The sequence below is a fragment of the Pleurodeles waltl genome, chromosome 11 (assembly GCF_031143425.1).
Source record: "Pleurodeles waltl isolate 20211129_DDA chromosome 11, aPleWal1.hap1.20221129, whole genome shotgun sequence".
Classification (NCBI taxonomy): Eukaryota; Metazoa; Chordata; class Amphibia; order Caudata; family Salamandridae; genus Pleurodeles; species Pleurodeles waltl.
The window spans coordinates 985600542-985625263 of record NC_090450.1 but is presented as its reverse complement, the minus strand read 5'-3'; the positions used below and the strand labels follow the sequence as shown (position 1 = coordinate 985625263).

The 24722-nt window shown below is 45.6% G+C and overlaps 1 protein-coding gene across 7 annotated transcripts in view; it reads right to left on the bottom strand.

Annotated features, from left to right (window-relative positions):
- The window catches only part of ARVCF (ARVCF delta catenin family member), a 442211-nt gene that overhangs the window by 19595 nt on the left and 397894 nt on the right, over positions 1 to 24722 (bottom strand). For 4 of the 7 annotated variants that reach the window (XM_069215286.1, XM_069215290.1, XM_069215287.1 and 1 more), the window contains 4 exons: positions 22543 to 22654; positions 17435 to 17525; positions 10991 to 11044; positions 9012 to 9103 (listed from right to left, as the gene is read on the bottom strand). In XM_069215286.1, the coding sequence (XP_069071387.1) occupies positions 9012 to 9103; positions 10991 to 11044; positions 17435 to 17525; positions 22543 to 22654 (349 nt within the window). The remainder of the gene's footprint in view (positions 1 to 9011; positions 9104 to 10990; positions 11045 to 17434; positions 17526 to 22542; positions 22655 to 24722) is intronic. The other 3 variants (XM_069215288.1, XM_069215292.1, XM_069215291.1) reach the window with 1 other exon arrangement.

The window sequence follows — 24722 nt, the reverse complement described above, 5'->3', positions numbered from 1 at the left end:
TCCCTAGGGTAGAACTACATGTTTGCCACTCTGGAGAGACTTGATTTTGGGCAGCGGCTCTGCCCCTGGATCAGATTGCTTTATGGCTTCCCCATGGCATGGGTGAGGGTTAACGGAATGGGCTCTCAGCATTTCCAGTTGAAGAGGGGCACCCGTCAGGGTTGCCCCTTATCCCATGCTTTTTGCCCTGGCATTGGGAACCATTGGTGTCATGGATGCGTCAGGATCCTGTGGTACGGGGGAAAGAGCGAATCTCATTATATGCTGATGACATACTTCTCTGTGTATCACAGCCTTCCCCCTTTCCATTGGCAGGCTTATGCAGATATTTGGCATTTTTGGAGACCAATCTGGTCATACCGTAAATTGGTCGAAGTCGGTTGTCTTTCCTCTCTTGGGTTCGAGCCCTCACCTTTCCAGGGACCGTGAGGCACTGGTAGTCACAACAGGCTTTCGCTATCTCCGGACCGCCAGGAATTTCTGAATAGGAACATAACTCCACAGCTGGAGAGACTTAAGGGTGATGTTGCCCACCGGCTTAGTCTTCCTTTGACCCTAATGGGCAAGGCAGCCCTCTATAAAATGATGAGCCTACCGCGATTTCTATATGTCATGCAGAACACGCCTTATACGATCCCCAAGGAAGTCTTTATGAAAATAGATACAGATATCCACACGCTCCTGTGGAAATGGGGTGCTCCAAGAATAGCCTGGAAAATTGCAAAAAGGGGTCTATGATGGGAGGCTGGCAATTCAGGGCATCCAAAAATAATATTGGGTATCACTCCCCCTAATAGTCAATGAATGGGTATTCGCAGATCAACAGGCTTCAGTCTACAGACCAGAGTGACACATGAGGTGCTGGGGTGGTCCTGAGGCCCTACTGCATGATACACAGTGAGAAAAAGACCTACCACATCACACCTTGGCTGCAGTCAGGGCCAGGAAGGAAGCAAACACGTACCTGGGTTGGAAGGGGAGACTCTTCGTGAGGAGTATGATCTTGCTGACACTGAACGCTATCGATATTTGAAGCTAGGTCATGCCCTTAGGAGACATATTCAGGAAGGGGAACATTTGCCAGAGCCATCTCCCCTGGAGGACAGGATCCTCACTGAACCAATCCTAAAATAGAGGAATCTCCATGATTTACAGAAAATTGATAAATAACTCTCTGGACTTGCTGGGTAGACTGAGGAGGGTATGGAAGGAGGATCTGGGAGCCACCGGGGATGATGAATATGAGGAAGCTCCCAAAGGGCCCAGGGAGCTAGCCATCAGGGCCTGGTTCAGACTTGTCCAGTTAAAAATACTGCATAGATACTCCCACTCTCAAATACTACTACATAAAATTGAAAAAGCGACAAGTCCATTGTGCTTGAGAGGCTGTAACAAAGAGGGCACTTTCATGGACATTCTCTGGGTGTGCCCCCCCGGATACATGACTACTGGTCCAGTATTGCTCAGGTGATGTCACGGGTCACTACACTAGAGATACCACTGGAACCCAAGTGGTTCCTGTTGAGGATCTCGGGTGACGGGTCGCGACTGGCCTCTGGAGTAGCCAAACGCAACACAGCACGAGCCTGGGGAAGTCCAACCACCCCCAGGTTGGCAGATTGGCATTTTGACCTGGACTGGTGCCAGAGAGCCGAGAAGGTTATTTACAAAGGAAGGGGCTACCCCACAAAATGGGAGAACGTTTGTGGGGCTTGGGCGTCTGTTAGAGGCCAGGGCATGAAGCTGGATCTAGGGGGGAGCTAAGAGCGTTGAGACTTGGGGGTCAGGATGAGTTTTCTTCTCAATAGTGAAGAGGCCATAAAAGAGCAAACTGTGTAACAGTACAAATGGAAAGCCAGGCAGATGGACGGGCAACAGATGCGGGTGCTGATACCTCAAGCCTGAAGTTTATAAATCCTACCAAGAGTGGGACTTCATTGGGCACCTTTGGGAAGGTGCCTTGAGGCCGCTCACCAATGTCCAGGGCATCACTCATGCTGTTCTTTACACAGTGCTGTGTCTGTCTGTCCATTCCCAGAAGGGGATCCTGCCGGATAAGCAATCCACTCCCATTAGCCTTTACACAGTGTCGTGTCCGTCTGTCCATCCCCTAGAAGAGATTCTGCCTGAGACACAATCCTCTCCCATTAGCGTTTACAGTGTTGTGTCCGTCTGTCCATCCCCTAGAAGAGATTCTGCCTGAGGCACAATCCTCTCCCATTAGCCTTTACACAGTGTTGTGTCCGTCTGTCCATCCCCTAGAAGAGATTCTGCCTGAGGCACAATCCTCTCCCATTAGTGTTTACAGTGTTGTGTCCGTCTGTCCATCCCCTAGAAGAGATTCTGCCTGAGGCACAAACCTCTCCCATTAGCCTTTACACAGTGTTGTGTCCGTCTGTCCTTCCCCTACTACAGATTCTGCCCGAGACCTAATTATCTCCCATTAGCCTTCACACAATGCTGTGTCTGTCTGTCCATCCCCTAGGAGAAATTCTGCCGGAAACCCAAAACTCTTCCATTAGCCTTTACACAGTGTTGTGTCCGTCTGTCCATCCCCAGGAAGGGATCCTGCCAGAGACCCAATCCTCTACCACTGGCCTTCACACAGTACTCTGTCTGTCTGTCCATACCCTAGAGGATATCCTGCCGGAGACCCACTTCCATCCCATTAGCCTTTACACTGTGGTGTGTCAGTCTGTCCATCCCTAGAGGAGATTTTGCCAGAGACCCAATCCTCTCCCCTTTACACAGTATTATGTCTGTCCTCAGGAAGAGATTCTGCCAGAAACCAGCCTTCACCCATTAGTGTTTACACAGTGTTGTGTCCTACTGTCCACCCCCAGGAAGAGCTGCAACCCGGGAACCAATCCGCTCCGCAGTCTCTGGCATCTACTTCCACCAGAGCAGCATCATCTCTCTTGTGAATGTGTATTCAATGGTGGATGCGCACACCTTCCACCCAACCTACTCCATGCCGTATCGACCCAAGGGAATGAGGACTATGGAAGATATCCCACCCTTGTCCAGGCAGTGGTTACCACCACGGAAGTTCACTGTGGAACAGGAATGGTCCACCCTTCTAGAAGTAGTGCCCATGGTCACTGCGTGCTTCATCGGTCTCCAGTGGAAGTCAAACTCACCTAGTCTGCTTCAGGGAGCACAGTGAAATACCTGGGGTCCTGTGGAAAAAAATGGCATACCATGCTACCTCTATAAGACAGCTACGAGGGCAATGCACCTGCCCAGGGGGTCACAGGTGCAGATCTCAGCAGTGTCAACTTCCTTTCATCTTCTGAAGTAAAATAGAATAGGTATCCAAGAGTTTGGGAATGATAGCTCATTCTAGCTGAGTGCCTGGAGACTGCCAAGTTTGTGGGAAGCACTATATAACTAGTCCTTGACATTAGTAACAATATTTGCTGTTTGATGAGGCCTTAGTATAGAAACTAGAAACCCCTTTTAGTGGGAAGTCCTCAAGCGTGAGCCCCTAGCTCAAGGATCCCATGGAAGGTAAGTTGGTCATTGGATGATGGTCTTTAGTAAAGCATTTCTTCTTTCTAAGATAACTTTGCATCACCCATAACCCCAGTTACCTAGTAAATCGGCTTCATCGTGATGACGTCTTTCAGCATACACTTCCTTTCTTGGCAAAGCAAGAGTTCCCCTTCATGAAATCCTCATTATTGGGATATCGTTACATTGTCCATGTGTTGGGGTTCAAAGGTGATTCTTGCATCACAATCGTCTTTGAACTATGTTTCGGTGGCTTGATCCGTGTCTGCACCAGCCGTGTTTTTGAGATGCCCTTTATTTGCTGCTCAGATCTCTTAGTGTTCTTCCTGGCCCTTCAGCGGTTAGACCTTCATTAACTATGAGGCCAGTGGTGCTTAGCAGGTTCCTCATTTGTGTCCTTGGTGTCCTACATGTGCTTGCTGGTCATTTGTGATGTGGCAGAGGAAGACGCTTCGTGGCCTTCAAGGGTGGAGACATCCAAAGTTAATGAGATTCTTGCATGGCAGAAGTCAAAGATTGATGGGGCTTAGTAGGTTCTGTGTGGATAGCATGTTATGAACCGTCTGGTCCTTTGGGGGCCATCCTGAGGTTGAAAACTTCCCCAACTTCAAAACGAATCACTTCTTTTGTGGCCCATGACAGAGTGATTTGCCTATATACGTCTTTTTTGATAGAGTGTTCACCACCATGGCTATTATTTTGCTGTTTTAAGGATGGTGGTCCTGAGTGTGCAGGCAGACATTAAATTTGGTATCTTCAAAGACTTCCTCAGGCTCTGATCTCTCATTCTATTTATTACTCATTATCGCCTCTCCTACCTGAGAGCCCACTACCCTATCAATTTCTCATGATTGCAACAGTCTGCGGATCAAGGTGGCGCTGGAGTGCATGTGGTTTGTACCTCTTGCAGGGTTAACAGTGTTCCTCACGTGCACTGCAGATAACAAGTGGTCCACCCTGAGGGGCCGGCACAACCTGAAAATATGCCTTATCCTGCATTTAATCGAATGAAGTTGTCTACACTGACACAGAAATTAATGGGACTTGAGAATGTTTTGGACTATCCCTGCCATCTGACTCTCCTCTACACTGGGCAATGAGACGTTAGGCTGTCATCAGGGCAGTGCAGAAACCTCACATGCCAAATTGTCTGCGCTGCATGTGATGTCGAATGTGCTACATTTGGCATTTGTTTTCTAGCTATGTATTACCTATAAAAACATAAAAAATAATTCCACTAATTTGGACAATAAACATTTACGTGCAATTGCCCCCAATTTGTCAAAGACCTATGCTTGCTCTCTTGACACTGTCTGTCCAATGCAGTTTCGACTCCATAATGGTGAGCAGAGTTGACATACATCATTATCCCTGCAGATCTAGTCACTTTCCAACATGCCCACAATACTCAGACTTGAAATCTAAAAATGTCCAGGAGTTCAGCAGCATTGTGGGACCCGAAGATTGCGGCAGCCGACACTACTTTAGGAAAATTTAGACATTGACGGCAGGATAACGCAAAAAATGACTTTGTTAAAGATTTGCACCCTAAATCTTTAATACCACTTTAATATCAGTTTTCAGTGGATTGCATTTTTTCAATATATGTCCTGTGAAGTTACTGCATCACTGCCAAGTGTGTGTGTGTGTGCAAATACAGAATGAAGTTCAAAGCCAAAACAAGTGTATATTAAATGAACACACACAAGTACACAAAGTAAAGCACACAAAATAAGCACCAATAAAACACACATGCAAGGGGCTGAGTCTAGAATACACACGCAAAGAATCCGCGATGATAAAATAGAGCGACAGAGAATCCAGAAAGGGGTGCACCTGCAAGAGTACGGAGAAAAGTAACAGTGAGGAAGAGGAGGGGCGACCACTTCCTGTGGATCTGGTGTCAGCAACCCCACTGGCTACGGCTCCACTCCGCAGCCCGAACCATAGAGTAGGGTACGATAATGAAGAGCGCCCCGCATAGCGCCGGGACACCCCGGGACAGGTGCAGAGAAGGAATGATTCAAGGTGGCCTGTCACCGCGAGTGATCACATGGTTTACCCAATGATCTGCCTTTTGACACAATATATATATATTTATATATACATACATACACACATATGCACAGGTAATAAATCTGTTTTACCATTTTTTCACATCTGCTGAAAGTCTACGTTACAAGTCACCTCTGGCTCCCACCTTTCTGTACCTCTTACCTGTCTGCGGACGCTCTGTACGAGGATGCATATGGAGAGATCCCGCTGGAATCTGGTACCATTGAAAGGCTAGTGGGACTGGGCCAATCGCGTGTGACGGACCCTATTCCAGCTCTGACTTTAGGAGGCACTGGCCTGTTCTGAAATCTGACAAGTAGGCTCAGACTGGTCTAACTCTGCCACTGGTGGTCCCCCTGAAGTTACGCCCATTGTATATCAGACTATACAATGATACTGTATTCGTTGTAAAGGTTATCGAACAGTAGACAGTGGATGAATAATTTGACCTGTTACTTTTATGACCAGAAATGAATTCACTAGGTTTTTAAATATAACGCAGAAACAAAGGGTCAGATTCATTTCTTGTGCAAGATCTGAAGAAAATGTATTGGAGAAATGGGTAATAGACCTGGACCACTTCAGCATCAGAGGACGAAGGGAGTTGTTGAGGTGCGATCTTCTCTCAGACTTTCGAGACTTAGACTCCAGTGTGTCATTTGAAGAGCATCCATGTGAAACCTTCTGGCAGGACCCACAGCAGCTTTCAATACATTACAAAGGCGTAGGACACATCTGTGCACTAATACGAAGGGTTAGGTCTGCCTTTTGGCTAGGTTTGCACTACAGAAATACCATACACATGCATACACAGAAGAGACACCTCTTTAAAGAACACAACTTCACAATGCACTAACCATCCAGCCCGGTATCCTCTCCTGTTTGACTTTAGGCTGATCTTAAACCCTGTACAAAGACCAGTCTTTTGGCTCGGTTAGCCCTATAGATTCACAGTGTTGTAGTCAGGGCCACTGGAATTACGCGTCAGGGGAGGGCCCAGCTATGCAGCAGGGTTGAGTAAATTATGCGACAAAATGCGGCAGATTATGTGGCAAAATGTGACATCTTGTGATAGTATTTCATTATTTTGTCATTTTCAAACTGGCTAACGCTGTCTGGGCATTGGTTGCACCTCATTAGTACCAGCAGATCACCCAAATATAGCAATAAGCAACAAAAATGTAATTAGTCAACCTTTGCAGAAGGCCTTCCACTGCATGGCAACGCGTGTCGCTGCATTTTTAGTAAAAAGTTTTAGCCAACATGCTCCGCCCCCACGGAATCACCATCATCTCGTACGCAGACGACACCCAGCTCGTCATCTCCCTCGCCAGGAACCTTTCCACCGCCAAGACAAACCTCCACGCCGGACTCCTCGACACCGCCAAATGGATGACTGCAAGCCACCTCAAACTCAACTCCAACAAAACAGAAATCATCATCTTCGGCCCCAAGACAGTATGGGACGACTCCTGGTGGCCCACTGCCCTCGGACCACCCCCAACACCCTCCACCCACGCACGCACGCAACCTCGGCATCATCTTAGACTCATCTCTCTCCATGGCCCAGCAAATCAACACCATATCATCCTCCTGTTTCAACACCCTTCACATGCTACGGAAGACCTTCAAATGGATTCCCATACAAACCAGAAAAAATGTCATCCAAGCAGTCATCAGCAGCAGATTAGACTACGGAAACGCCCTCTACGCTGGTACCAGAGCCATGCTTCAGCAGAAACTCCAGCGTATCCAGAACACAGCGCACGCCTCATCCTCAACCTCCCACGCCACGAACACATCTCCACTCACCTCAGAACACTTCACTGGCTGCCCATCAGAAAAAGGATACTCTTCAAAATCCTCATCCATGCCCACAAATCCCTCCACAACACTGGACCAACCTACCTCAACGAACAAGTGAACTTCCATGCACCCACTCGTCTCCTCCGCTCTACTGACCTCGCCCTCGCCACAGTCCCCCGCATCCAACGCACCACCTCTGGAGGAAGATCCTTCTCCTACCTCACCTCCAAGACCTGGAACTCCCTCCCCACCAACCTATGCAAGACCCAGGACCTCTTGACATTCAGAAAGCACCTAAAGACATGGCTTTTTGAGCAGTAAAACGGCATTCCCCCTCCCCTCCACAGCGCCTTGAGACCCTTCCGGATGAGTAGCACGCTTAATACATTTTTTGATTGATTGATTGACTGACTTTTGGTCTAAGTTCCTAACAAAAGTCTATGTTTACCTTTGTGAATCAAGCCCTAAGTGTTTAAACAGCATAAGTTATTGCCCGATACAATGGAAGCTAGTAATTCATCCTGACCGTTGGATCTTAGCCTTACATTTTCAGATAATGTAGGTCTTTGAAGACTGCACTAAACACATTGATCTATAGGCAGAATTCTCGGAGGAAAACTCATCAGCTGGACAAATTTTTCAAACTTTTTGTGAATGCCAAAATCAGTAGCAAAACATTTCTTGAGCTTGACTTTCAATATTTGTTGCTGTGAAATCAAATACAAGCGAACAAGCAAAAGAATTTAAAATAAAGCAAAAATGAAACATTTAAAATAAATTGCTGTGATTCAAAGAAGGTTATATGTACAACAGTTTGTGTGTCATTGCTCATATTTTAAATACCAAAAATGCTGATGAAGTTATTTCTTACAAGATCTTAACAATCAGTGCTCAGTGTTTTGGAGGTTGTCTAGGTTCAGATATTGAGCCTGCTAAAAGAAAACTCTTTTTTAGTGCCTCGCAGGTCTATCGGTGGTAAAGGGGAGGCAAATACCAATCCCAAGATATAGGAATCTAAGGTCAAGTCAGCTACTCAGTAAGCTAGTCGCGGCTCGCACTTCACAGAAGGGGCGGGGCGGCATGTGCGCATAGGGAGGGAGGGAGGGGAGATAATGAAATTAAATAAAAAATAATAATAATAAAAAATAAAAAAAACACTTATGATCGTGTTTTGGAAAAGGTTTGCAGCTGCCGCTGCTGGCGGGTGGGGGGGGCGCGGGGAGGGAGGACACTCCTCCGCCCTTATGGAGGAGCCGCCCCTGCACTAAGCCCTAGAAAATAGTATCTAATTAGGTTAAAAATAAATCCACAAATTCGCAGTGTGACGCTCTTTGCCGATTTATCAACAGAGGAGAGTAAGGAAGAAATGAATCTCATAGAATACAGCAGAAACTATTTTCCAGAACACCTTCTGTGGATATAATTCCTCTATTTTGCAGAACACCTTCTGTGGATATAATTCCTCTTGCATTTCTGGTTCGTATCCACATGCTATCTTTTGTGGAATGCTATAAGCCCTGGGACCGGTTTCTTTCTTCGATGTCAAGATCAGAGAATTATGATTTGGAGCAACGCAGAGGTGACCATAACTAATGAGAACCAAAGCCTAGTCGATAGCACATCTGTGTGTCTCTTACCTTCAACGGCTCCTTCTCCGACACATCCGCCGTGCTCTCGATGGTCCGATACTTGCGCTCTCTGTCCCGGTGGTCTATTGTCGAATATCCATCTGGAGAGGAAGAAGACAGAAAGATTCAGGACAGCGAGAGGTACCAGACCTTCTCAGGTGGCAACCATGCAATGTGAGGACAGAATGTGTAAACTCAACAGACAGCCAAAGAGAGAAAGTGTGGGAGGGATACAGGACAGGAATCACATCAACACAGTGATTTCAAAGGGGAGAAGGGAAGGCAGGTGATATTTTTTACGGTACAGAGATCAGTGGACAGTTTTGATATCGCACAGGCACTCAATCAATTTATCAAGGCCCTTCCTTGACTTTGATGGATTAACTTGACCTAAATGCTGTCTCCACGAAAATAAACAGGATTTGCCTTGGCAGCATGCAGCCCCTCACTAAACCTTTTTTCAGTTAGTTACTCGATCAAAGCTCAGAAACTATAGCCATGGAAGGCTTGTGGAGGAAATCATGGTATTTACATTATTAGAAAAGGTGGACATTCACATTTCCAGACATTTGTAAAACCTGACCCTGTGTGCGGCCGCAAATTCACTAATATTATCCGTCTCTAATGCATGGGGATCCAACTCCAAGGAGGATACTGAATTTTCTGGTCCATAACTTTATAGGGAAGAATTGGACCTCTAATCACCCGAGGAAGGACAGAAGTTAAGACAGTCTTTCCCTCTGTGAAGGAAGTGGTCCTTTTATTACACCCAACTGCATGGAGGTTTATATGGCCCTATTGATGTTTGACAGAAATGGCACATGGGGGTAATCCTAGGAGTGGGAAGTTTGTCCCTCTTTTGGGAATATCTCCTGGTTGGTTAGCAATATTTCATTGAGCACCCAGTGATTCTGCAACTCTAAGAAAACTGGCCTCCATCGCAATAAAGGGGGGAAACCAGACAGACTCTTGCATTCATTGGTCAGTGCACTACCTCCCTACAGATTCCTCACGTCAGAGCTCTCCTGCTTACTCTTTGTGCTCAGAACCAACAATGTAACATGCACTGCAAAGCCAACAGGTCTGGCAGTGGCCGACAGCCTTTTCGCTTTGTCAATGATTGTTTTATTATGGTTTCTACCTAACATTATTTTTTGAGGAAGTTGCCAGGCCCATGTCAATTCAACGGAAAAAGAAACACTGACTAAAAGCAAAACCACTTTAAACCTTAAAAACACACACATTGCCACAGCAGTCCCTGGCACTAGAAGGAAATACTATCTCTGTGACTGTGCTCCTTGTGAAAGGATAGAATCCTGTCACTCAGAGTGAAGTCAGCCTATGGCTGAAGTGGGCTGACCCACTACTGCATGCTGTAGTGAGTGCAAGACAAATGTGAATGACACTACAACAGGCCAATGGATAAACAGGGCTGGCTGAAAGCTCCTACAAATAAGTGAATCAAACAGATCATTTTAGTAAAATCAAAAACTCTTGGCTAACACGAGCGAGACCTAAAAATCAAAAGGTCTTGGCTAACACCACACCTAAGAAGACAAAAACCAAGCTCTCAATATACCACTGTGCTGAATATAATGAGGCCTGGCCTAACAGTTTCAGGACTAGATTGAGAGCAGTAAATCTTAGCCTACTGAACTCCAACTTTTAAGCACTCCACCCCACTTATGTTATCGCCAGCCGCCCCCATTTAAAAGCTTGACCTTCCAGATCCATACGCATGGGCCATTAGCCACGGCTTTTAGGAGGTGGATCGTGCAAACAGCACTTACAACATATGAAGTGGAGGAAATAAACACTATTGATCAGTTTCTGAAGGAAGAGCTCCTTTCTTTAAATGTCAGCTTCCTGCACTCAGTAGAACGCCTCCAGGTGAAGACGGTGAACTTTCCCATGAGTGACGGCGCGCTCTATCGGAATGGACAGAGGCATGGAGGGTTGGAGGCGTAGATGGGAGGGGGTGCATTTACCTGGGCCCAGCTCGTCCATTGGAATCATATCACGGCTGCCAGACTTCTTGCTACCTGCAAAAGAGAAGCATGCCAGCAGGTTGTACTGTGTGTGCTGAAGTGGAGGGCAGCAAGCAAAATGGAGGAGAGAGGTCAAGGAAGAGACGCAGAGGGGTGTGCGTGGAGAAAGGCTTGCAGGAGAGAGAAGGGACGGAAGGGCTATCAAGACACGAGGAAAGAAGGGAGAGTGAATAAAATGATAAAAAGAAATTCGAAGATGGAGACAGGGAGCGTGTGAGGCAGGACGGAGAATGTAGGTTGGAAATAGGGATGAGGTGATGTGAGAGAGAGTGGCAGGCAGAAGTAATGGATGAAGTAAGAAACAGAGGCATGAAACAGAAAATGGAAGGAGAAATGATAGAGGAGTGGTGAAGAAAAAGCAGCAGAAAGGTAGAAGAAAGGGGAGGCTGGTGGGTGAAGGGAAGGTGAGATAATGATTGGAGATAGAGGAGGGAAGGAGGAACAGAGGTAAGAGGGAGGAAGTTTTCCAGGCAGGAGGAGGAAGGAAAGAATTGAAGATGGAGGGAGGTTTGGAGGGAGTAATGTTAGATGGAGGAAAGGAGGGAAAGGGAATGATGAAACAAGGTGGGCAAGGGTGCATGGGGAGATGATTTGAGAAAGGGAAGGTAAAAGAATGATGGAGAGAAGGAGGGAGAGTGGCAGACAGCGCAGGGAGACAAGGTGTCCATGCAGGGAGACAAGTGATATGCAGCCCAAGCTGTCAGACAAGAGATCACCTGTCACTCTGGGCCAAGCAGGGAGCCTGACTCCCTGTCAAATCCTATTTATCAAAATCCCCCCCTACTTCACCCCCACACACCTGAATCTCCTGAGTCTTACTGAAGCTATTCATCTGAGAGATCTGTTAAGCGCTTTGTACAGCTCAGTACACAACACTGGAACCACAACCAGCTCTGACAAATGCAGGGTTGGCTATCAGAGTCCAATATGCAGGTCTGGTGTGTGCCTAAGGTTGTCCAGCCCCTCCCAGAGAGCTCAACCTCTGTATCATGTGCGCTCACAGGGCTGTTCCTCATACGCAGAGCCAGGACACAGCCCGCCATGTCTGTTCTAGGAGGATGTCCCCAGATGCTTGGCAGCCTTGCTTTGTTAAGTTCTATCTTACCAAAGTCTGCCCCTAGAAAGAAAGAAACACCCCATAGATTACCTCCCCAGGGGCTACAACTCGTGCAAATCATGGCCACCTCTTGGGTCCTGCCAGTGTCCTGTCGGAGGCATCTCAATGTGCTTAGCATGTGCCTCTTGATGTCCCTGAGGCAGTACGCATTAAGCGGTGTGCACGCTGAGGAAGACAGTCAGTCAATGGGGCTGAGAGAAGATCTCCCACCTCACTTGGTGGCCCACGTTCTCTGAGATACTAGTTAAATTACTGATGTAAAGAATCTACGTGGACGTTGGTAACGGCTTGGTCCACAGCCTCCCAATCTCCACATTGCCCTCCCCTTAAGGCATCCTCCACAGCCCATCTCATCCAAGGCCTAGAGAAATATGACCACATTGCGACAATACCGGTCGAACTCCTTGGCCTGTCCTGTCAGGGCCGCACAATCTAAAAAAACAGCTGTATCACTTGCAAAGCCTTCATGTCCAGGGCCTGCAACATCTGGTTGACAAACTCTGCATCTCTGATGCCTCGTCACACCCGCAGCCTGGATTCCATCAGAACGCAGGCAAAGAAGTGTAAAAAAATGAAAATGCCTGGCAATAGGCCTTTTTTATCTACGTATGCAAGCCCTGGAACAACAACAACGCAGGCATGCATCAGGACGGGCCCAACCATGCTCTAATTTAGAAAAAACTTTAAAGAACACTACACCATGATGCAGGAACAGTCTACGTCTGCTCTCAGAGCCCAGTTACTTCTCCATTCACTTATTGACTGTATCCTCCTTTGACCTAATACAGATCTCAAACTTAGGTTCCAGTGGCAGCTGCAGTATCCATAGAGCTATACGATGGTGTTTGTTGCTCCAGATAAACTCTCCAAGTGGAGCATCTAGATCATGAAAAAAGTTGAGGGTTGGAAAACGGGAATGTTGGTGAAATGATAAAGGTGGCGGGGTAGCACGATCATTTTAGATATGTCTATTTTACTCGTTGGGGCTCGCCAGAGAAGTTTCAAAAATTGGACCTGGGATTTCAAGGCTGTGTAGGTCCTCTGGAGGTGAACTTCAAAAAGATCCACAGAAGAATGGTGTCAACTTACCCACAGGTACCGACCGGCCGCTCCCCTCTACTCCAGTTGATGCCCACCCAGCCAACCCTTGACAGGGGAAACAAGGAGTCTCCCAGGGGGACACAGGATTTCACCCAATTGAGGTGCTATACAAATACCACAGTGTGGACCAACTGGGCCCAGTCTTCTGCCTGAACCAACCATTGCATTAATACCACTATCTAAAGACCACAGTCTTATTTCAAGCACATAACCCAAGTCCTAGCCAGCCACCTAGGGTGCCACATCCAGGAGAGGGCAAAAGGTTGCACATCAAACAGCAGATGCGGTTCCATTATCAAAAGTTTGAGTTTCTAAGGATGCCAAAAGTCGTTTCAAGGTCCCTGCAGACAGCTCTACCAAAAGGCAATAACTTGGCTGGCCTGGGGCCTAAACCATCAGAGTCCCCCTGCCTCTTGTCTGCAAGGATGTTACACTTCACCAAAGGTGGTTGGTATTCTTGAGTGCGGATACACTCCAATGTGTGTTTTTCGACTTAACTTCTCATAGCCTGTCCAGGGTGCTTTGAGGTATGGTATAGGATGTGGAACCCCTTATCACATGCAGCTGTACCCTAACAAAAATCTATCTGCCTCTTATCCCCAAATATTTTACACTCAACCATGGGTGGGCTCAACTCTCGAGTGAGAAACCCATCTGTGCGTGTGGTCGAAACTTCTACCTGGGCTACGCTGCTGAGTGTGTAGCGGTATAAGGCGTTTCAACGCTAACCACGTCTACTTAGCATTTTCACTTGTGCAATTATATAAAGTACATGGTTACAAATTCTGGAACTGGGGTGTGTTTGTTCTCTCAGTAAATATACTTAAAATGGAAGAACCCTCTAACACCGGCAAAAGGAGTAAGGATAGGAAAACTGCTACTCAATGGACAAAAATGGCGCGGGAGGGCTTGAGATAAGTCCTTGAGCCTGCCTATTGGACGCTTCCATGACGTTTAGGAGACATTAAACCACTGCCCATCGAAGGCTGGATTAAACATCCTAAAACCAGCTATGGGCAAAAGTAATCCTTCAGTAAAATGCTGTAGATGGAACCAAAACCCTAAAACCAAATGTGTGCAACAGTAATTTACCAGAAGCACGCTGCAGGTTTGAGTAAAACTCTGACAGTGATCAGGGTTAAACTCTGAGGGCTCATTAAAAAAACTTTATAATCCACAGTGGGCAGAGAATGGATCTAAAACCCCAAAACACATGTGCATGGGGCTGAACTCCTAGCAAACAACAAGGACAAACATTCTCCATAACCTAATGCGGCTGTGCCTTGCGCTGGTAACTCAAGAGCATTTTGTACTCAAGCACACGAACAACACTTCTGTACAGAATGTTCTTGATCTCCACGCTGAACCCCCCACCTCCCTTTCCATGTAAAACTAGTGACACTTTGCCGGGTTTTTGCAGTTTATGCCAGAAATACTTTTACTCAGTTTGGAAAACAAATTTCAACTTTGCACACTCCTAGTATTAGACAATCAATGAATGAGTTACATTGGACACAACCAACAAACTTTGAAACAGCAATACTCCTATGTAGATGGGGACAAACTGTATGTAATGTTCTGTAGGCAGTTAAACCAACATCAATCAAACATTAACAGTAGTAGAAAAAACCTATGAGCAGCGTCAAACTCCCCATAACCAAATCCAGATCTGACTGCAACCCTGTAATGAACTTTGGCCAGAAGACTAGGGCTGAAAAATCTTCAAGGAACTGGTGCAGGGGCAAACTGTCTTTAATAAGCTACAAATGGGCCAGAAATCCATTAACCAAGTTTGGGTGGCATTAAATCACATGTAACCAGCTACAAAAGGGACAAAAAAGAACTAACAACTGTGGGTGCGATAAATCCCCGGAATGCACCTGCTGATGGGGTTAAGCATTCTACGCCCAGCAGAGAGTGTGGTTATAAAAGCAACCAACATGTCATTCTTAAAATAAAAATATAAAAAAAACTTCTCAAAACATTTTCTACTATTAGCAAAATTTGTAATTGTGGACTCCGAACAGAAGTATTTTGCTGGAACCTGCCCAAGTTTCTGTCACCCATTGTGTGACAAACACCTAGCGTGAAACCTTAGAAGATATTTTATTAAAACTGGATATCGGAGTAGGTAACTGCACAGTCAGAAACGTCACGTTAGTTGGAGGAACTAGGGATAGAGAAGGGAATTTGGGACACTTGGTATAAAGTCCGCCACCATGTAGATGAACTTATTTAATCGGTTATTTAGCGCACGATTACCCAGCAGGTATCCTGGCACTTAATCAAAAAGTATTTGCTCCATGTCAACAAGTAAAGACTGGGGTTTAATGAGTAAATGAGATATCAATGCTCTATGAACTTCTAGCAGCTCTGGCTCAAGATGAAAAGCTAAAGGCAATTTGTCCTAAGCCTGAGCAGAGCCCACAGAAAAGGCCTTGCCCCCTAGGTGCACTTTGTGAAACTTTGGTACGGTGATGAAACCAGCAGATGGTGAACGAAGCAGTCTAAGAGGGGAATATCTGAAATGCATGAGCCCCGAATTGCAGGATAGAGCGCTTTAAGGGCCACGCAAAGGGCTTTAAACTGGCATCTCCTCTTAATAAGTAGCCAGTGACTGTCTAAGAAGAGGGGACATCTTCTCTTACCACAAATCAGTCTGGCTGCCGCATTCTTTGTAAGTTGAAAACTTATAAAGGTACTCAGGACCCCGAAAGAGGGCACTGTAATAGTCCAGTCTACTCAGCACCTAGGTTTGCGCCAGCAATTACCTGGAATCTTGAGGAATAAGTGGCGTGATCATCCTAATGTGTCGCAAAAGCAGGAGCAAGTAGACATCAGTTTATTGATATGCGACTCAAAAGAGTCAGTTGCGCATAAACCTTCTAAAGTCCTAGTCGAGGTAGCGGGTACTGGACAGTTGCCCACAGAAGGAGGCCACCAGCTACTGGACCAGTAATGGGGATTCCAAAAAACCAGAACCTCTGTCTTATCAGACTCAAGCCAGAGAGAGTTATCATTCATCCATCTAGACACCTTAACCAAGCAGCCCCTGAATTGCTCCTGAAGTTGCAAAAGATCACCTTCCTTAAGGATGATAATTCGAGCATCATCAGTGTACCTATAATTTGAAATCTGAAGGAAGCAATCGAGTCTGCCAGAGGGCCACATATATGTTGAAAAGTGTAGGACTAAGGACAGACTCCTTCGGAACGCCAAAGGTAATGTCTAATGACAGAGCGAAAGGATGCCATCTTCACAGCCTGCGTTTTGTTCTTCAGAATGGATTTGAACCATGTGAGTGGTGAGCCTTTTTAGTAAAATAGCATGTGAGACCATGTCGATTGCAGCCGATGGGGCAAGAAGAATAACCGCCACAGAGTTACCGGAATCGAGAACCATCCGTATATCGCTGATAACAGCACTAGCAGTTTGTGCTAAAACAAGCTCAAAACCCTGATTGATGCTTATTATACACACCATTTTCCTCATAGTATATAACTGTTATTAAACAGTAACCAGCTTTCCAAAATGTTAGCAAAAAACTGGAGCAGAGAAATAGGACGATAATTAGAAACATTTGTATCCAGTGTTACAAGCAGTTAGGAAAATGTAAATAAAGCAAAAAATATATAAAACCAGAAGCAGCAAATGCAATTACAATAAAAAACACCACAGAAATTCCTGAGTCTTTCTTTCATTTCTACATATTTAAAGGGAACAGCACTCTTTAATTGAAGACTCAGGCACCTGTGACTCCCTATGAACGCTGAGCCAGACAAACCGCAGGGGCCGCAGACTATCACACACCCTTTGAACCCGGCAGGTTGGCCCCTTGTCCGCTCTTGACCACTGACCAGTCGCCTCTTTGCTGCACATAGTCTGGGAAGAACAACAAGTAGAAACTACAGAAAGTAAACATGGTCTTAGAGACACTACCTTTGTGATCCATTGGACCAGGGGAGTAAGAGCTGTGATCGGGGTGGCTAGGGCCTGCTAGGGGTAGAAGGTACTACCCCTAACTGATGCTTAGTAACTACAGCTACTAGTAAGGCTCTCAGCATCACGCAGAAAGGGGCTCCTCGTGTTTTAAGTCAAGCGGAAGGATAAAAGCAACAAACAAAATGGTGCCCTTCTGTGGAAGAGCTTCTTACAGGGAGACTCACCTCGGCTTTTATCGACCAGTGGCAGGGTGCTGTCGTCAAACCCTGATCGACCGTTCCCCTTCGACGCCTTAGGGAGGGTGGCGACTGCAGACTGAAAAAGAAATAAGAGTTGTGGTGGGGTCACCTCTAGTGAAATTCAGCAAACCTCCAGAATAATGCAAACTCCATGCATTATACAAGGGTGGGCGATTGAATTTGTAAATTGTGTTGTCAACACTGTGAACTAAACTGTTTGTAGACAAGAAGAGAGCAGGGGAGGGATGAATTATTTGGCTGCAGTGGGAGAAACGACACTGTTCTCTGTTTAAGCTTATTCTCTGCTCGCCCTACATGTGTGATCTCCTCTTGGCACAAGGAACATGAGGCTACCACTTGACAACATGCTGTGGATTTAGGAAAATAAAACAATACATGCTATAGGAAGTGAACATATAGTCACGCTGTAATCAATGCTGATCATGACTCGCTTGCATTGAAGAAGTTTGATCGTTTGGCCCACAGGGAGTTAGTTACAGGGGCTGCACTTAAGTCCTGTAGTTACATGACAAACTAAGGTTCAGGGGCCCATGTGGTGATAACTTCCTGGCCTAGGCTGTGGCCCGGTGACCCAAAGGGAGACAGTTACATGTCCTGCACTGAAATCCAATAGTTACCTGTTCTAGGCAAGGCCTTGTGACCCACAGAGAGTAGGTACAATCCCTGCTCTGAATTCCTGCAGTTACCTGTCCTAGGCAAGGCCTTGTGACCCACAGGCAGTAGGTACAAGCCCTGCTCTGAATTCCTACAGTTACCTGTCCTATGCAAGGCCTTGTGACCCACAGGGAGTAGGAACAAGCCCTGCTCTGAGTTCCTGTCATTACATGGCCTGGACTTAGGCCCTGTGACCCACAGGGAGTAGTTACAATCCCTGTTGTGAAATACTGTAGTTACCTGCCTTGGACATGGACTTGTGACCCACAGGGAGACAGGTAAATGTCCTGTTTCGAAGTTCTGCTTCACATGGCCCAGACTGAGATCCAGTGGACGACAGGGATACAGGCCAGCACTGAGGGGATGCTCCAAGCGTCAGCAGGCTCTCACTTCTGGGTTGAGGATTTTTTATTTTATTTGCCAGGGCACAGACAGAGCTTGTGACCTGCTAATGCCACACTCTGGCTGGCAGTGAGCCCTCTGCAGGAGCTTTGGGAACTGAGCTAAAACATTAAAACTACCTGAAGATCAGGAGCTGAAAGGGCCAGTTCTATCACAAGCTTAAAGTGAACCAAACAGCTCAGCAGAAGACACATGAAATCAGAGGGAGGGAGAGAGAAAATGAGTAAACACTGGAAGGCAACAAGTGTAAAAAAGCAGAGAGAGACCAACCAGGGTAAATAAAGAGAGGCAGGAAAAGAGGAACAGAGCCAGAGAGAATTGGTGAGGCGGAAGTGAGGCACAGTGGAAGGAGAGAGAGATGAAATAAGAGTGAAACAATGTAGAGAATGAGAGAGAGACAAACGGTGGATGAGTGTAAGAGAGAGAGAAAGAGAAAACGAGAGACAAATGAGACAGAAAGAGAGAGAGTGAAACTGTGAAGCGTGTGAAAGAGACGCAGATAGGATGTTAGTTGTGAGTTCACACTGGAGATGCCTGAACGTAGCAGCAACAGCATTTGGCGGTCTAAGACCAGATGTTTGCAGCTGGTGTCATTTGGTATGTACAAGATGCAAGAACTGTGTTGGAATCCATTCTGGTAAATAACAGGAAGTTGGGGATGGGAGGGGGTGTGGTGGTATGTTTCTAGATGATGCTAGAAGTGAAACAGCCAGAACAGACTCTTTCCATAACCCCTGCGTCTCGGCTTGGGCAGTGTCCTATCAGGGGCAGCTGTAAAATCACATTCCACATTTTGGGAACATGTAACTCCCATCTAACTTGTTAGGGGTGGTGTGACAGTGTATCATTCAAATCTCTTATTGTTGTTTTATGAAGATTTCTGCTGTAAGTTCCACTCAAAAGGTTTTTTAAAAGGGTGTATGAAACTCACATGATTTGCTTTCCCGTAATTGTGTGAAAATTATACAGAATGCAAATCTGTCATTTTGCGCTATATTTTAGTATGAAAGGCTTCCTTATATCTATGTTTGACTCGAGGATGGATTCTGCATTTAAAAAGTTTTTTAAAAAGTTTTTTTTTTTTTTTTTTTTTTTAAACAAGAAGATCTGTTGTTCCTGTGTGGTCACAGTAAATCTTTACTGGGATTGATGCATAGTTATGCAAATGGGAATAAAGGTGTCATATCTGGAATTTTACATAACAAATTTAATGTGAAATTCCTCAAGTAATGCAAATGACACCAGCGTAATTTACATTTCACCCATGCCTAGTTTATTATCATCCCCTGCACCTGACCCCCCCATTGTAGGGGCCAGGCCAACCGTTCTGCCATTCCCAGGGTGGGCTTCTGGTTGGGGTAGGAGGGGCTCCTTTGAGAGGTGAATGGGCTCTACAACCCAATGGCCCTGTTCTAGGTGCAATCTCCCGCAGTGCGGAGCTGGTTAAAACATTTTTGGCAGGGCTAATTTTGGTTTCCAGTCCGGGCAGGTTCTTTGTCGAAATCACGTCCAGCGTCTTCCAACAGCGACACTGGGATCGTGGATGGTCTTCCGTGACACTGCTGGAAGTGGCATTCACAGCCATTGTGGTCCAACAGACCACGCCTTCCCTGCCTAGCAGGGGGTCCTGAACGCACCACAAGACCCTTTCATGGCTGATTTGGCGCACACTTCAGGTCCAAGAGACCCAACTACGTCATGCCAAGGTAATTTTTTTTAATTGGGAATGGAATTTATACTTCAGTACTGGAGTTCCAGAATGAGATCTGGGGACTGATGTTAGAGGAATGGGAGGTAACACACATACAGGGGCCTGGTCACAAACTGCATCTTGCAGTATGTTTACTCTTACTGCAATAGTACTACTAACATACTACAACATTCTATTTACATACTTGTGTGTGGAGGTCCAAACCTCCTCTTCTCCTGTCTTATGTGCAGAGATCTCCACAAACATAAATATACATTTTAGTAGTAAGTCTGGGAAGGACAGAACGGAGCGTCTGGAAAAATGGAGAAAACGTACTATTAAAGAGGAGGTGTTAAGCAAGAAGTAAGGACGGTCTTGGTGGGGGGCACATCATGCACCCTACCACAAAAAAGTAAGCTGCTCCCTTCCTATCTACAAACTGCCCTTCGATTGTTACTACAACCAGAAAGGGCCCAAACCTTCATAAATGTACTCCAGCTGAGAGCTGGAGTAAGGACAGCACCAAACATGGCCAACCACTGGTACTGCAACACCCTCCTATAGAAAATAATGGGCCCACTGGAATTATGAGGCAGGTGAGGGCCAAATTATGTGGCAGGGTTTAGTAAATTATGTGACAAAAAAAGGAAAACTATGTGGCGTAATACAGCACATTTTGCAATAGTATTACTTCATTTTTGTCACTTTTACACTGTTTGGGCATTGGTTGCTTGTCTTTAGCGCCAGTTTAACACCCCAATAAAACAGTAAGCAACAGAAAGGTGACCAGTTCAACCAAATGAGCTAGAAATTTTTTTTTTTGCTACAGCCTGCAGGTTATGCAACAGATGATGGATTATGTGGCAAAAGCTTCAATTCTAAAATTATGCCAAAAAATGCAGCAGCCACACTATCGCATTAATTCAGTGGCCCCAAAAATAATGGAGGTAGATATTTAAATTAAAACTTAATCTGTTTAAGAATATAAATACATTTCATTTAATGCTAGAACAATTCTACAAAAAAAGAATTATTCATTTTAATATAGGTCGGTACCCTTTTTTAAAATTGAAATATATACATATCATAGTGATATATAATTACTAAATTCCAGTTAATTCCATACATAATTGCAAATTCATGATAAATCAATATATTTTTGTTTAACCCAAGTACAATTTTTTCAAAATTAAATTGCAAAAAAATATATATATATATTCTTTCATATTCAAAATAATGACATTTTTCATTTAAAATTAGGTTAGAAATGTTGTACCATGTGATTATATTATTCCACATATGAAATACATTTAGAAAAAAAATATATTTAACTTCAAAATATAGCATTTTTTTTTCTTTATTTTTTAAGTATACTAAATGTTTTCAATTTTCCCAATACTTTACCATAAGGGGCCCTCAAACTTAACAGCATAGGTCTCCACTGTGTGTTCAGAATGTTAAATAGGTCACTAAATTCACTACTATTAGTAACCTTATGGCTGTATGTGATGCTTTTACTGAATCCACCATATATCAGAGGAAGGGTCACAATAGATCTAGATAAGTAGACGGTGAAGTAGGAAAGTCTTATTAGTAGAACGATACTTACCAGGAGACTGAGGGGGATCGCGGAACCAAAAGAATGTATATGTGGCGGGTGAGGAGTAAGTGGGTGTCATTTTTTTTAAATGTAGATATAGTGACTGTTAATCATATTTTATGTGTTGACTGAAAATAAAGTTTTCAGAAAAGAATAGATGAAGAGAAAGGCAAAAAAGTAATAGAAAGAATGGAAAAAAGATGGCTGAGGACAGGAAAAGAAAACTATGTAGTCAGAAAAATATGGAAGACAGATCTCGAGAAACAGAAAAAGAAGGGGGGGATACAGAAAAATACACAGAAAAGAAATAAAGAGCAAAAGAGGAGGCAAGGAGTTGAGATGGAGAGAGGCAGAAAGAGAAAAGTGGGAGTCAGAGGGTGAGAGAAAGAACATACGTGAAAAACAATTAGACACAGGCAGAGGAAGAGATGCTAAAAAGGAGACGAGAGAGCGATATGAATAAAAGAAACAAAAGCACGAGATAGAGGCAACAAAAGCAGGTGAGAAAGATGGATGCAAGAGATACAGGGCAAACAAGAAAACAAAAAGGGACATAGCAGGGAAAACGAGAAAGTTAGAAGGAGAACGGTGGATGGATCAAAAAGGAGACAGAGGATGTAAGAAGGAGGCAGAATGCCAAGGAAAGGAGACAAATTAGACATACAGTAGATTTAGATACTTTCAGAGAGAAGTAATTGTGCGGCTCTGAAATAGAAGCATCCGTACCTGGAAGTGGGCTTTGCTCCATCCATCCTTCTGCAGAGCGTTCCTCAGATCCTTGTAGCTCCAGACCATCTGCAGGACATGCGACGCCGCCTTCACTTCCCGCTGCGACTGGCTAATGAGGTTAAAAAAGAAAAAAGAAAAAAAATAAAGAATAAAATCTGGAGTCTAATTACAGACAAGTGTCCTATTTGGAACCCACTAACAAAAAGGAGGAATTAGACCCAGACCTTAATTACAGAGCGGAGTGGTCAGACCAGGAGTCCGCTCACACCTCACACAAAGGAGGCGTTAGACCCAAAGCCCACTAACAAAGAGGAGGAGTCATACCTGGCACCCAATCACAGAGAGGAGTCAGACTTGGAACCCACTAACAAAGAGGAGGAGTCATACCTGGTACCCAATCACAGAGAGGAGTCATACCTGGTACCCAATCACAGAGAGGAGTCAGACTTGGAACCCACTAACAAAGAGGAGTCGTCATGCCTGGTACCCAATCACAGAGAGGAGTCAGACTTGGAACCCACTAACAAAGAGGAGGAGTCTTACCTGGCACCCAATCACAGAGAGGAGTCAGACTTGGAACCCACTAACAAAGAGGAGGAGTCATGCCTGGTACCCAATCACAGAGAGGAGTCAGACTTGGAACCCACTAACAAAGAGGAGGAGTCATGCCTGGTACCCAATCACAGAGAGGAGTCAGACTTGGAACCCACTAACAAAGAGGAGGAGTCTTACCTGGCACCCAATCACAGAGAGGAGTCAGACTTGGAACCCACTAACAAAGAGGAGGAGTCATGCCTGGAACCCAATCACAGAGAGGAGTCAGACTTGGAACCCACTAACAAAGAGGAGGAGTCATGCCTGGAACCCAATCACAGAGAGGAGTCAGACTTGGAACCCACTAACAAAGAGGAGGAGTCTTACCTGGCACCCAATCACAGAGAGGAGTCAGACTTGGAACCCACTAACAAGGAGGAGGAGTCATGCCTGGTACCCAATCGCAAAGAGGAGTCAGACCACTCACAAAGAGGCAGATCCAGAACTTGATAATCTAGAGGAGATGTCAGACCCGGAGCTCGCTCACAAAGATGACGACAGAGAACGAGAACTCACAAAGAGCAGCTGTAACATTTGCTGCCTTTTAAAAACAGACGTCACGCTCTGGACCGCTCACAGAGAAGTCGGATGCACAGTCCGGTCGTAATGAGAAGTCACTCTCTGAACTCGCTCACAAAGAGGAGTCACTCTGAAACTGAACTCACCCACAAAGAGGAGTCACTCTGAAACTGAACTCGCCCACAAAGAGGAATCACTCTCTGAACTCGCTCACAAAGAGGAGTCACTCTCTGAACTCGCTCACAAAGAGTCACTCTCTGAACTCGCTCACAAAGAGGAGTCACTCTCTGAACTGGCTCACAAAGAGGAGTCACTCTCTGAACACGCTCACAAAGAGGAGTCACTTTCTGAACACGCTCACAAAGAGGAGTCACTCTCTGAACTGAACTCGCTCACAAAGAGGAGTCACTCTCTGAACTGAACTCGCTCACAAAGAGGAGTCACTCTCTGTACTGAACTCACTCACAAAGAGGAGTCACTCTCTGAACTGAACTCGCTCACAAAGAGGAGTCAGACCTAAGTACCAGTCATGAAGATTAGGAGTCAGACCCAGATACCAATCACAAAGGGGAGTAAGGCTTGTGGCACACTCACAACACACAGGAATCAATGCTAAACCCACTCACAGACCAATCAAGCCAGGCCCAGAACCCATTCACACAGAGGAGAGATGCTGACCTGCTCACAGAGAGATGCCAGGCCCAGAACCCATTCACACAGAGGAGAGATGCTGACCTGCTCACAGAGAGATGCCAGGCCCAGAACCCACTCACACAGAGGAGAGATGCTGACCTGCTCACAGAGAGACGTCAGGCCCAGAACCCATTCACAGAGAGGAGAGGTGCTGACCTGCTCACAGAGATGTCAGGCCTAGAATCCACCAAGCCAAGCCCAGAACCCATTCACATAGAGGACATACCCTGAACCTGCTTAGAGAGAGACCAAGCCTGGCCCTGAACCCATTCACACAGAGGAGAGGTGCTGATCTGCTCACAAATAGATGCCAGGCCCAGAACTCATTCACACAGAGGAGAGATGCTGACCTGCTCACAGAGAGACGTCAG